The following is a 14,501-nucleotide window of genomic DNA, read 5'->3' as shown; positions in this document are numbered from 1 at the left end:
CCACCTCATTTAGGTTTGAGGAGAGGTGATGACATTTTCTATTTCTTTTGTTTTGGTTATAAGTATGTACTCAAGTGAAGGTTACAGGTAGCGCATGTGTGCTTTTGTTTCTTGGCTTTCATCTTTAGTTCTGGATTGTCTTTATTGACTCTCCCGTACTTATTTATTGTAATTTTTATCATGTGATGTAATTTTCTCTTCATATGAATACAATCAGAAATTTTAAATACACACTCCTAATTTCTTAATACACACTCCTAATTTCTTAATACACACTCATTGTTTAATACACCCCTCATCTAGTTTTTCATTTCGATATTAAACTTAATACACATCTCAAACTACCTATAATACCCTTATATCAAAAATTAAGAAATAATATGTTATTTAGTATAATTATTATAAATTTACTATATATTTTGGTAACTTTTTTATGTATTTTTTTTCTATTTTCTGCTAGAAATTTTTTCTTTGCATCGTCAAATTTTTAATCAAAAGACTATTATTACACAAACTCCAAATCTTCGATGCGATATCAATCATTTCGAATTCAAAAAAATATATCAACCATTTTAAATTTTCGGAATTCGTAGGCTAGTAGAAGTACACTAGGTCACTAGCTATTAAACATACATATATTTTTTTTTGACAATAATGAATAATATTAATGAAGGGGAAAACCTAAATTATAGAACTTGCAAATGCAAGGCCGAAAAACTAATAAGAAAGAGCATAAGTCTCAAACTCAATCAACATAGAAAGAGTAAAAGGAAACCAACAACTCGCTAATCTATGGACCGAAAGTCCTACAACAAAAAACATAAATACAACAATACTAACAATACTAACAAATCTACCACACACACCACCCATGCACGCTGACATTGTCGTCGCCATCGCCACCAGCAACTGTGAGTAAGTGAGGAGTGCTAAATCAGAGCATAGCTGCCCGAGTACCCGATGCTTACCAAATCTCAATGCACAAATCATATGGAAACCCATGACCAAGAGGAAGAACTCCCTCAAAACAACATCATGCAATCCACCATCTAAACCAAAGCTATGATAAAGCTGAGGCTGCCGAGAGAAGACCGAAAACCATATCCAAGAACCAGAACCAGAACCAAAGAAAATGGGGGGTGATAAACCCACGCATAAGCACCCATAATCCAATAGGTAAGTGCCAAACTGCACTTTAAGCGTACAGACACACAAGCTCTCATGACGGTTCACAATTGTAATTGACGAGTTGTTTTGGTGTTAGGTGACCAAGTATCTGGAAAGAGTTGAGATTGGTTGACATCGGTATGAGGAACCGAGTCCTCCCGATCTGGACAAAGCCAATATAATCCACAGAGGGATAAAAAAGCACCTCAAGGGTGATATGAGCTCATAAACTAGAGCCGAAACTAACTTAAAACAGAAAATAAAAAAGCAACTGAACATAGGTACCTCATGAGGGTCACAAACCCAGACCCAGGCCAAGGCCCAGGCCCAGGCACAAGTCCACTGATCATGAGGCCAAAGCCCAAACCCACTAGCCCAAAATGGGTATGTCCAGGCCCAATGAGCTATGGCAGACCACCCATTCTCGACCTTCTGCCGCAAATGTGACGTCGCCGCCTTGTCGAACCTGATGCCACGCTGTCGGTATTGTATTGCCACCACAACCGAGCCACTGTAGCATCCCTCAACCCAGCGACCATCAAGTTTCGTGACAGGAACTAGATCCGGATCTGGAGCCCGAGAAGTCCTGATCTTCCAAAACCTTCGAACCGCCAACTCCAGTTTGACCACCGACCCTCAACCGCACAAGACCTCCTTTGCTCCACCCCCGATCTATCCTCCCGCCGCGCCTTCGCCTCCGATGCAGCAACTGAACACACTCGCTTCGGTTAAGAACCGGATCTGCTCAAAACCCATAATCGAGCCACAGACATAACCCATGAATTGTCTTCCCGTCCGGCCGCCCTCCACGTGCATCGGCTCGGCCATCAACTGGTACCGGTGCCACGGCGCAGCCGGACGAGATAAAGAGGAGAAAGTGCTTTCAGAAAGTTTTTGAGAGGTGCACGTGTGAGGCGCGTGCAAATCCCACCTCTCTTCTTACGTATAGCTATTAAAGATATATACCTACTTTTTTCAATACAACATGTCAAGATGAACATGTAGTACTTCAAAATGGTCTACAAGATTAAAACTAAAACTTATACAAAAAAGAAAAAGATAAAAAAGATAGAACCTAAATGAACCGATGTTAATTGAACAATATATGTGATTATTTGGTAGCAGTCGAAATTCGGGTCATGAATTCTAAAAGAGTTTTTTTTTGTTTGTTGTTTTTTTTTTTTTTTTTTTGTCGTATGAAACTATGAATTGTGGAGAAGAGTCAAGTTTAGGAAAGAAGTAGTTGTTTCGATGGTTTTTTTTTTTGAAGAGAAAAAAGGGCAGCAGCCCCAGAAAATTTATTAATAAACTTAGGCCAGAATGATATCAAAGCACCATTACATTAGACAATTAGCTTACTTAATTATTCAAGTGAGCTTAGCAATAAGTAAGATTAGCAGAGGATTAAACTAGATATAAACAAGATACCAGAGAAACACAAAATCAGAGCCAAGATGCTCAATTACGGTCTCCAAGTTTTATGAAACCATCTACCTGCAGCTAGCTCGCACAGTCTGCCAAGCTAGCTATCAATGCACTAACACTTACTGAACGCTCTTTTTTCCTTTTGTATTAGGGCTTGGAGGAGTGTTAGGGCATAACACACTACAGGTTATCTATTCTGATGCTTTAAAATCAGACCTAGCAGCATTGGGCTTGAGGTTAGACTCAGGCCCAAGAACCCAAGCCTAGTCCCAAACCCTAGCAAATATGAATTGTTCCTTGCCAACAATCTTCACCGACGTTGATGCTAGCCAAGGTGGCTCTGCCACCTCTGATTTGGACGATACTAGTCATCACATGCACCTCACCTAGCCTGAAACCCGACATTGGCCCAAAGGTTTGGGTCTAGATCCAAGTCCTAGCGCAGCCTTGGGAGGCAGAGACTCGCACCACACCCACCGACAGAGTCCAACCAGCTTCAGTGCCACCTCCTTTGACCCGACTCGGACTCGGCTGAGACCGGGTCGCAATATTTTGATTTGAATCTAGAGCAGCTAGCGATCTCGTCTTATCGGCTTCTGGAAACAAAGTTCTCCAAGCTAGATTCCAACCAGAGGGTTCATTCATCGACGCCACCAAAACCGGCAATCTGACACCAAAAACTCTGGCCACCTTCATCGAGACTTCTAATTGTGATTTCATTTTATTTTTTAATAATAGATGTCTGTTTTAGTCATTAAACATGTCTAAAATATTTGATGTAAAACATAAATTAATACAAATATGTATTAAGAGATTATGGAGTGTGTATTTAAAATTACTCGAATACAATTTCGTCTTCTCAAGAAAAAAAAATAATAATAATCATAAGCCTTCGATGGTACGTTTGTTTCCCGGGATTAAGGGAGGACTGGACTGCTTACCCAAACAGATAAGACTTGTCCCATGTTTGTTACAGACAACGACTCAATTAAATGAAGTTACACAAGCCTTGGGCCCACCACCACACCTTCTAACACAAACCCCCAAAAAAGCATGGGACTGTGGAAGGACTAAAACGCAGAAACCAAATTCTTCTCGTCTGCATCGCCTCTCACCTCCTTACCAGCAATTTCTTCTCGTCTGCATCGCCTGTCACCTCCCACCCATCGCCGCCCTCTGTGGCCAAGCCACGGCCGGGCCCTAAGCTGCCCGATCATGGTCGACAATATATCTACATGAGCGAATTGATTTGGGGCTAGAAGGTCTGTTCGACAATATATCTGGGTTTTGACGAAAGATTGATTTCTTCTGGGTTCTATGGTTAGAGCCAAAATCCTATCTGGGTTTGAAGGCTTGCAGTTCATCATCTTCCTTTTCGGGTATGTTGTTTTTAGTTGTGTAGATATTACTACTGGTTATTCGTTGTGCATTGAGAATTTGAGATGCATATTCTGTTATGATTTCATGTAAACGACTTTGAGATATATTAATTTGGATTCATGAATTTGTGTAGAATTCCTCCCCGATTTCTGATATATTAATTTGGATTCATGAATTTGATAATGGTTTCTTTCCTTCTTGTTCTTCCTCTTCCTCTTTGTTTTTCTTCTCCTCCAATCCCCAAAGGAATGAGGATTTGTTCATATAGAGGAAATTGATCAAAAGTGTGGATTTGATTTGGAAATTGATCTGGTTTCTTTAGTTTTCTGTAGTGATTCAGCTCTGTTTTGTTGTTGATGGATTCCAACCAAACATGAGTCAGGCTTAGTAAAGAATAAGCCTGAGTCACAGCAGTCCTGTGTTATGGTAGAAATGCTAAGACAATCCGGGGAAACAAACGTACCACAAGAGTTCAAGTAGCACTCTAAAAAATGGTAAACCAAAGATTTGGTGATAATTAAACTTGGTCTTAGACTAAATGAAATGGCCCGTTTTCTGTTGGAAACTGAGGGATTAGAAACCTGTATACGTTGCGAGTTCAAATACAAAAGAGGGAATATAATAAACAAAATACCATTGAAAAATAAAGCTTCATATTGAACAAAATGTACAATAACATTAGGGTAATACAAACAAGAGAAATATGAACATCAATACAGTTTTTGGTTGTAGGCATGGGTCAGACTCTTAGTCTTAACTCTTAAGGCCTCTCCCTCCTGTAATAGTATTCATACATATAGGAAATTATAGTAACTCCCACTCCATTAAAGGATGGAGCCCAAAACTCTTTCTTTATTAATAACCAGACAGAATGCTGCTGTCTGGCTATTAACGATGTCTTCAAGACTCCAGCAGCCTTTCTCGAGCTGCTATGTAATTCAACTTTCAGATTGCCGACTATGCAGCAGTTGTTTTGCCCATAGCCTCTTAGGCTACTCCAAAACTTCCTTTTTTAATAACCAGACAGGTTTCTGCTGACTGATTATCATTCATGTCTTCTAGACTTCAGCAGCCGTGGCTGCAGTTTTTTTCTTCTTTCTTCTATGTAATGCTGCCAGATTAGCAGCCATACAAAAGTTGTGCTTGGCCTCGTAGGCCAGAACTGTGAATTCAGTCCGTATGTTCTACGGATTGAAAGGAGATGCTTCCTGGAAAATGAAAGAATCCTCTAAATTGCTGCCAGCTCCGAACTGTTGTCTGCTTTCAGGACACGCAGTTTCTTTTGGAAAGATAAACAGCAATATAAGGCCTCTGCATCTTCACCGACCTGTAAACATAAACCAGTAGTCAAGGAATGTAGCAAATAACCTCAAAGCTTCAGTATACAATTTTATTTAATGCAAGAAAGAAAGGGTTCTTTAGTGTTTTCATATATTGATTATCTCACCTTGGCTTGTGATGCTGATCTGCAGTCGGATTCTGCTAGGAGCACCTCCATTTCAAATTCTGATTTTCATCAATATTGGATGATCGATATTGATGTTTTGCATGCCCTTCGATCTAAGGGACATACTAATTGCAGACTATCTGCTTGAGGAATAACTATAGGTGATTTTGAGGATTCACCAACGGAGATGAAAAAATGGATACGGATACTTCTGTCCTTGTTTTAGGACATTTGAAAACTATGGATACGAGGAACAAATACCAGTACTACTGTGGACACGATGTTTGATCAGAGGAAGGAATATGGGTTACTAAACTACTAATATTGACAAGACGATTTCAGCAACGGATATGGGTAGTAATGTTAACAGAGAAAGTTCCACCTCTGAGGAACTGCTTGTGAGAACAGACATCTATATTTGCCTGGACTCATCGCATTCAGAAAAGGGTAGATTTTTTCAGATGGCACTCCAACCATATGCAGAGGCGCCTTCAATGTTTATGTCATCACTGATACCTTGATCAATAAATGTATGTGAGAAATTCGCGAGAGATAACTCAAAGCCTTCTATTATAGATGGCAAATCATTCCATTCAATAAAATTATTGTCATGGGGAAGATCTCTCGGTTCTCTGTTTATTGATGGTAGTGTCTGTGACATAAACAAATCAGACCCCAGATTTCCTCCTGGTTGAGAACATCCCTGAATTAACAACCACAGAAATAAATAGTTGAGTCTGGATACACTTCTTGTGCTGCTGCATATTTAGAAATTGAAATAAGAAAGGTTATAGAGCATATGCTTATTCTAACCTCTGGAATCGCAGCTGTAGCTTGATTTTCAGAATTAGATGAAGTGTTGCTATCTACTTCATCAGTATGATTCTTCTTCGTAAGAAAAGGCTCACTATCCCCAAATGGATTTTTCCTCTTATGACATTCATCATCAAGGAAATTGTTGGTGCCCAGCTTTGTGTATATTGGTGACTGCAGTTGAGTTGACGGAGGTGGATGGGGTAAGGCCAGATCTACTGCCTTGTGAAGTAGCTGTTGGATCAAGAATCACAAACAAGATATTGTTAGGTAACATTTCCAATATACTTCTTGTGCTTCATATCGGAAATTGAATGGCAGAAATTGAAAAGCATGTTTGTTCTCACCTCTTTAACCATCTCAGAATCAGGTTGACCTTCAATGGAGACCGAACGATCATTCTTATCTATATAACAAGGACCAGTTTGTGAGCCTCCAAATTCTTGCTCATTGCCATTAGATTCAAAAACAGCATCTTGTAGTGCATTGAATCCTTGGTATTCTTCTGCTTTTGTAAGCATACCAGGGACGTTGAGGCAGCTACCACCACCATGTTCAGCGTCATCATCATTGCCATAGGGAATCGGAAGAACATCTTCCAGCTGTTTGGATGCTGGACTTTCAACATTTGAGACCATACTACGGCTACCTCCCCCATGTTCAGCTTTAGCTTCATCATCATTGCCTTTGGGAATCACAACAACATTTCCCAGCTTACAGCTGAATGCTTGATCAGACTTGCCCGACTTCTTCAAGCGGTTGTCCTTCAAGCGGCATAGAACAAAGTCGCCGATCTGCTCATCAGAATCGGCCTTAGTGAGATAAAACTCGTGAATAACCCAGTCGGTCTTCTGTTTATTCGAAAGGTAGAAGGTCAAGATCCTCCTCCCCCCTATCTGCTTATCAGAACAGGCCCCAGTGATCCTTCGATCGTTGCCTTGCTTCTTCCAGGAGCCTTCCTTCGTAGTCCTGTTGATCTTAGTGCTTTTGCTTTTGCTGTTGCTGTGCTTCAAAACTATAGGACTGAAGAAGTACCACTCCATGTCCGGAGAGTCTGCGAACCACTCCTTGTTCAGATTCTCCGCCCTTGCGAACACCAGTGCTGCAAAAATCACAAACCAATACTCAAGTCTTGACCAAAAACACATGCACGTACATACATACATAGTTGTGTTGAATGGCTCTAAATCAAGGCTCATACTTTGAACTTCGGTAAATCTAGACGCACATGTACAGTACATAAAAACTTTGGTATATAGAGTCCGGAATACATGACTAGGTTGGATTACCGGGCAAGTCGCGAGGCTCGTGCTTGGTCATATCAATCTCAGGGATGATGGCCGTGATCTCGGGGTCCTCGCGCTGATTCTTCTTCTGCAAGTAGTGACTCAGCAGCACCTCATCGGAGGGCATGAACCGGAGACCCTTTGGAACTGGACCGTAGCTCATCTCTCTCCCTCAATCTAGCTGATCTTGATCACTGTTGTGTTTAGCTCTGAAAGAGGGAAAGTGCTGAGGAGAGAGTGAGGGGGTAATATATAGTCAAAGTCAGTGATCTTCCCCAGCAAGCTCACCTCAAAGAGTGAGTGGGATGAGAAAGGCTTTGGATCATTGGGTAATTTTTACATTTTCTTTTTTGAGGGAATCTGGTTTTATCCCAACTCCCTCTTGGAAGTTCAGGTCCCACCCGCCTTTTTCTTTTTTCTTGGAACATTCAGAAACATTGGCCAAACAAATTGGAGAAATTTTTGGTGGGAACATTCTAGAGTCTGATCCACTGGATCAAAGTTATATTCAGGATCATGATGGAGCCTTTCTAAATGTTCCATTGCTGATTCTTAGGTAGTTCATATTTTCAGTGTGAATTTTATGTAGTATATAATTTCCAAAAGAATATAAAATCACATGTACTTTGGTGTTCTTTATTATTTCTCACGTTTTTTTTTCTTCACAAAAGAAAAATAACGATGCTTCATATTATGAGCTTAGAGGTGGAGGCAGTTTGTTTGGCTATTGAGCACAATTGGATTAAAACCATCAATCATTTCAGTCTGGAATCTGGATGCTTTATTCCAACAGTGGAGCAGTAAGAGAGGTCTAAAACACCATCCTAAATCAATGTTGCTGATCATTTTCTAGCTTTGTGGTTCAAAGGCAACAGTTCTGCTTAACTCTAATTCAAAATTTTATCTTTCCTTCAGCTTACTTTGTTCTGCATTAGCAGCCATGGCACATACCCAAATCCCCAAACCCAGTCTTGCAGTGATTTCGTTGTCTTTGCTATTTGAGCCATCAACAGACAATTGGAGATTTCAGTACACAAGATCCCCTTAAATTTCATAAATTACTTGAAAGGATTCAAGCCATAATAATCATACACAGTAGTTACTGACTTACTACTACTACATCAACCAACTAACTACTACAATTTCAGTAACTGTAAGCATGTAACTACTACTTAACCAATAACCCAACTAGCTAGCTATTGGTTTAGTGACAAATCTCTTCCCAATCAAGAACGAGCTCCAGACCATTCTGCTAACAATCTAAGTGGGAGGGGAAAACCATCAATACCGCCAAAAACTTACTGTTATGAGACTGTCGTATCTCGTTGCAGGATAGTATTAGAAATCTTGTGGTTCCTGAGCTACATTGGAGGGTAGTTCCAATAGCTAATGCAGATGAATATTGTACCCATCCTTGGGCTACTTCAGTGTTTGTATCGGTGCTTACTCCACTATCCCATGGTAGACCCTTCCCAGTGATTTTGGCAGGAGTCTTTGAAAGGAGTCTGTGCTGTTTGGTCAGACGAGTAATAATCCTGGTAAGCAGAATTTATATTCAAGAACTTTGTGAAAGAAAAGTTATTATCACCAAACGAAGATTGCAACTCATTGCAGTCGATATTATGTAGAGCATCTCCAAATTTTATGTACATTAGTGGCTGTACTGTGGAATCTTGCGGCTGGAATGGATGGACCGCTGATCCCAGATTGACTTCGGTTTGAGGATGAGGCACCTGCATAAACAAGTATTGAGTTCGGTCCTTGAACATACTTGGTTGAGATAAAAATTCATCTAGCATACTTCTCACCTCTGGACTCCTATAATCTGGAGCTTGATTCTCAAAATTAGACATGACATGTCTAACTGGTATGTCAACTTTATCGGTTGAAATTGTTTTCGTAGATTCAGATTGCCAATTATTGCATTCACCATAGTAGAGACTGGCATCTGAAACATTTCCCTGCTTTGTGTATATTGGTGACTGCAATATTACCGAGGGCTGGTAATTCTGTGGCTGAAGTGGATGTGTAATATTTCCCGGCTTTGTGTATATTGGTGACTGCAGTATGGGAGGGTGGTGTGGCTTTGTGTATATTGGTGACTGTAATATTACCGAGGGCTGGTCATTCTGTGGCTGAAGTGGATGTGCAACATTTCCCGGCTTTGTGTATATTGGTGACTGCAGTATGGGAGGGTGGTAATCTTGTGGCTGAAGTGCACACAAGAGTGAATCCAGATTTTCTTCTGGTGGATCACGAAGCTAAACAATCGCAAAAGAGCAAGCATTAGTTCATATATACATACCCCTATGTGGATAGAGTTGGTATAAGGGTGTTCAAAGGGCAAACTTCAAAGAGGATGTGATCGATTACATCTACAACTACATTTCACAGCCTAATCTAGTAAACACGCAGATCGATTATAACATCAGTGGTTGGAAAGATCATCTTGTAACATGAGAATCAACAACTTCTGTTTATATTCATGTTTTGTGTCTCAGGTTTTGCTATAGTTTTTGGGACTCGTAAAAATACAATTATAGCCGAATTTCTTAACAGAAAGCATGTTCATCCTCACCTGTGGATACACATCAGACACAGTCTCATCCTCATCACAGGTTGAAACTTCATTCCTGTCTAGAAGACAAGACTCACTATCACCCAACTGTGATTGCAACTCATGACAATCACCACTGGTTCCATTGGTTTGCAGAACAGCTTCCAGCTCTTGGGATGCCGGTGACGACAGTGCTGACGAGCAGCAGTCATCCAGAGGCTGAGGTTGATGAATTAGCAACTCACCATTTCCCTGCGTCCATAAAATCAGCATTTAAAATTACAAGCCAGCAACATTTTAATTTCATCAATACTTCTCATCCTCCATATCAAGACAACAAAGAACATATTGGTTCTTACCTCTTGATTCATTCCATCATCGCCTCTACCCGGTTCCCCTTCATTACTAACTGAAGAATCCTTCTTATCTGCTTTGTTCTTCAATCGACAGATAACAAAGTCTCCCTGCATTAAGTTTTCGGTAAGGTCATGGTTAATCATTCGTAACATCACTAGTATCTTTGACATACTAAACTCTCAATCCCCTAAACATAGCAAAATCACAGAAAACTGAGAAAGAGATATAGAGCTTCACCTTTGTCTGCTTCGAACAGGAAACAACTTCATTTCGAGGAAGATAGTACTCATGAATGACCCAGTCGGTCTTCTTCTTCTTGGCTTCCCCACGACCCTGGTAAAAAGTCAGAGTCCTCTTCTTCCCAATCACAGCTTTGGAATGCCGAGCCTTAATCCCACGCTCCTTGCCTGTGATCTTCCAGAACCCCTTCTTCGTGCTCCGATTCGATCGACAGCTTTTGTTGTACTTGTAAGCATTTCTTGTGAAGAAGAACCACTCCATGTCATGATCCTCTGTCGCACTGGTCCCCAACAAACCTGAAACCCAAAACCCAAAAACTCAGTTCATAATGCATCATATTCACAAAAGGGTAGTGATCAAAACTCTGAAAGGTTGAGTCTTTAGTTACCGGGAAGCTCAGCCGGCTTGTGTTCACAGAGTTCGATGAAAGGGATGATTTGGTTGATCTCTGACACATTTCCGCCGTGAATCTTCTTCTTCAAATAGTAATTCACTAGCTCTTCTTCCGTGGGATGGAACTTGAAGCCTACCGGCAATGAAAGCGGCGTCGTTTCGTCTCTGCTCCTATTTGTTGTCATCTCTGTGTTTGCATGTGAGCTCTGAGAAACAGGGGAGAAGAGTGAAGGTATATGGTGTCTGAAACTTCACGAAAACCCGACAAGTCATACTATGAGTCATCTTTGTCTGTTGCGACTAAACCCCTCTACCAAGTTTAGATGAGATAGTGGAGAATCTCCAACTTTTTCTTTTTGAAAACGACCGACTTTTTCCATTTAAAAGTGCATGGATTTGTTGCAGAGATTGTGATAGGAGGATGGAGATGTCCAATAGGATCTCGACCTTGCTTCACAAGTAGTCAAGACTCTAAGACCTTCCTCGCGAAGGAGTCGGGTCCTCATTATTCTATTCTAAGTTTCTAATCGGTAATATTAATCATTGAAATTTTTTCTCATATGTCACTTCAACTGTATACATTATCTTCGTGATTTGAAATTGACATCTGTTTAATCCTTATAATTTCATTTTAATCTGAATAGTCTTTAAAGTAATGATTTTTCATCCAAATAGTCCTTATAATTTTATTTTAATCTGAATAGTCTTTAAAGTTATGATTTTTCATCTAAATAGTCCTTATGACCTTTAACTGAGAAAATTGTCGGAAATACTATTTGAATGAAAAATTATGACTTTAAGAACTATTCAGATTAAAATAAAACCATAAGGACTATTTAGATGAAAAATCCTGATTTTAAGGACTATTCAGATTAAAATAAAACCACAAGGACTAAACAGATGTTTGACTTCAAACCACAAAGACTAAACAAATTTTAATTCTACTTGGATTGAAGGTAACTTCCTACTTTATGCAGTAGACTTGCAAAATATTGCAAGTTGGAACTACTCTCTTTTTTTTCTTTTTCTTTTTTGGTCTGAACAAGTTGGAACTGCTCTCTTCTTGGTTTCGCTTTCACTTAGATGGCAATATGCATGAACGTACTCAATGGTTGGTATAATTAATTACCAATAGGGTAAAATTACGGACAGATCACTAGGGGAAAACCCTAATACCAATATATAGGAGAGTGAAATTTACACACCTCTTTTTACAATTCACACACCCATACCTCATTTTTTATAAGAAAATGTATAAATTATCCAAGTTTTAATCTCTTCAAGTTGTCTAAAATAGGGACATTTTAGACAGTTTCTTATAAAAAAAATGGAGTAAGAATGTGTGGATTGTAAAAAGGGAATAACATGCGTAAATGTGAAGAGAACATCAAATAAGGGATTGAGATAAAGAAAAATGAGTCACTGAGTTTGGCAATCTGTGATTGATTGGATGCCACGGAGAAATGAAAAAAAGAAACCTAGCAAACCGTAGCAGAATCGCTAGAATCGCCATAATTATATGTCTTCAAAAAACTTGGTTAGCTTATACTAGATCTTTCACTTCAAATCTTTGAGTTCATCATAGTATGTAGCAATCCATCTTTTGATGATTTCGACCTCAGTTCTGCGTTGATCGACCAGCCACGCCGGATCGTCAGGTTAGGCGATATCTATATGACTATATCCATACAATGAGTTCCTGCAAAAACATATATGTTTGTAAACCTTATACAAGAAATTGTGTCTCTCTTATATGTTTGTAAACCTTATATATGTTTTAATCCATATATAAAACGCTTTCTATATATCTTGGTATAACCGTGTAACCAAATATGCCTCTTATCTGGCAAGGATATTGTCTGATATATATGTTCTTTAACACCCTGTCATATAAGAGGTAACAGTTTTGGTTAAACTATTTAGTTCAGTACACATTGAACTTGAAATATGTGTAATCAAAATAAGAATGATAAACTTGGTTAGTGATATTCATATTAATAAAACAACCTGTATGGTTGTTTCAGAGTCATTTTCTTACCCTCCACTACCAACAGGATCTCTTAGTCCATTCGAGAAAATGATGTTGCTACCAAATTCGCCTAGAGTCGATCTTATATCCTGCAATGTTTGGCATTGATTTTCTTAGTGTATAGGATCTTGATACTCCTGCAATATCGAAACTGAAAAGAAGTAATAAACATAGGCTAGGACTATACATACATGGCCTCCATTGTACGAAGTCATGCATCCAATGAGGCCGGGGAGGAACGCCATACTCTTCCTTGCAGTCATTGATGATTTGGTCGAGATCAAATTCACGAGGCAGCTGGAACATGGTGTCGTTGCCGATGCCGATGGGATTAACCATCTCACTACATTCCTAAATGATCAAGACACAAATAGATCAGTCGTACGTATGGACTGCTTTACTTAATCTGTTAAACATGCATAAACTAATTAAGAAAAGATAATGATATGATAAATACATTTAGTACGAATAATTCTGTTGAATAATTACCTGCCATGACCATCCCACATCTGTTTCAGTTTCTTCCTTCGGTTGGTTGACATAGCATGATAGGTTCCGACCATTCTTATAGAACTCATTTACAACCACACCTGCAAATACTTTCGTCAAAATGTCATCTGTAGAAGAAGCTCCATCAATGGCACCACAGATCGCTTTAACTAGTGGATAACTGTATTGAGCTGCCTGCCTGCCTCAGTATATATAGAGTCCAAGTAGACCTTAAGCTCGGTGGAGTTTGTCAATGGCCTAAGTAATTAAAAAAAAAAAAACAAAAAAAAAAACAAAAAAAACAAAAGGGCAGTCAAAAAACCTGGAACGTACGTATGATTATATAAATCAAGACATGTATATATAAATGGCAAGGATAGCTTATCTGGGGATGAACAACCTGCAAATATTGAATTTCTTGTCAAGACTTGAGAGGCCTTCAGGCTGAGATGCAATATTATCAATTTCATACCAAGATTTGGTAGCAAGTCTCGCTCGCTTCCTACACCATAATTGAATTCTCATATCATTAATCATATAAATTTTGACTCTGAAATAATCTGACAATCATGCACACATTAGTCAATCGTCAATAAACTGATTTATGCTAAACTTATAAGTTTTAAGAAATGAAAATCGATCAAAGATTATTACTCGAAAATCCTTGGTGACAATGGAGTAGTATCCAGTTTCTGGTGAAATAATATCATCGAAGTATAGACTTGGAGCTGATGAGGCAAGAGCTCCTAATGCGAGGATACTTTAGCCGAAACCATGAAGCAAGCACTGCAAAACACATAAAACTTATCACACGATCGAGCCCTTGATCAATGTATGTAATAATGTAAACAGTTCCAAAATCAAGAAGGATCTACAATTAACCATAAAGGTCCTTTGGGGGGGGGGGGGAGGTGTGAA

The 14,501-nt window shown here is 39.3% G+C and overlaps 2 protein-coding genes across 2 annotated transcripts; both read right to left on the bottom strand.

The window, feature by feature from the left end:
- Positions 1-5,284: 5,284 nt before the first annotated feature.
- On the bottom strand, positions 5,285-7,878 carry LOC101301531. The gene is made up of 3 exons (XM_004307278.1): positions 6,580-7,878; positions 6,233-6,466; positions 5,285-6,122 (listed from the first exon to the last, which is right to left on the bottom strand). The coding sequence occupies exons 1-3, from the start codon at positions 7,471-7,473 to the stop codon at positions 5,877-5,879; spliced, it is 1,374 nt and encodes a 457-aa protein (XP_004307326.1). The 5' UTR covers positions 7,474-7,878; the 3' UTR covers positions 5,285-5,876.
- Positions 7,879-8,969: 1,091 nt separating this feature from the next.
- Positions 8,970-11,250, bottom strand: LOC101308425 (NAC domain-containing protein 74-like). Its single transcript, XM_004308703.1, has 6 exons — positions 11,061-11,250; positions 10,670-10,968; positions 10,435-10,539; positions 10,097-10,327; positions 9,327-9,779; positions 8,970-9,251 (listed from the first exon to the last, which is right to left on the bottom strand). Exons 1-6 carry the CDS (start codon positions 11,248-11,250, stop codon positions 8,970-8,972), a joined length of 1,560 nt encoding a protein of 519 aa, XP_004308751.1.
- Between the last annotated feature and the right edge of the window lie 3,251 nt (positions 11,251-14,501).

Source organism: Fragaria vesca, linkage group LG7, assembly GCF_000184155.1.
Source record: "Fragaria vesca subsp. vesca linkage group LG7, FraVesHawaii_1.0, whole genome shotgun sequence".
Classification (NCBI taxonomy): Eukaryota; Viridiplantae; Streptophyta; class Magnoliopsida; order Rosales; family Rosaceae; genus Fragaria; species Fragaria vesca.
The sequence above is the reverse complement of the archived record's forward strand: the minus strand, read 5'-3'. Positions and strand labels throughout refer to the sequence as shown.

Excerpts from the sequence above, each read along its gene's own strand:
- LOC101308425 (XM_004308703.1), bottom strand. The coding sequence starts at position 11,250 with ATGACAACAAATAGGAGCAGAGACGAAACGACGCCGCTTTCATTGCCG. Across the intron at positions 10,328-10,434 it reads ATGATGGAATGAATCAAGAG|GGAAATGGTGAGTTGCTAAT; the intron begins GTAAGAACCAAT and ends TTATGGACGCAG. Across the intron at positions 9,252-9,326 it reads CAGATTATAGGAGTCCAGAG|GTGCCTCATCCTCAAACCGA; the intron begins GTGAGAAGTATG and ends TTGTTTATGCAG.
- LOC101301531 (XM_004307278.1), bottom strand. The coding sequence starts at position 7,473 with ATGTACTGTACATGTGCGTCTAGATTTACCGAAGTTCAAAGTATGAGC. Across the intron at positions 6,467-6,579 it reads ATTCTGAGATGGTTAAAGAG|CTACTTCACAAGGCAGTAGA; the intron begins GTGAGAACAAAC and ends TTGATCCAACAG. Across the intron at positions 6,123-6,232 it reads CTACAGCTGCGATTCCAGAG|GGATGTTCTCAACCAGGAGG; the intron begins GTTAGAATAAGC and ends TTGTTAATTCAG.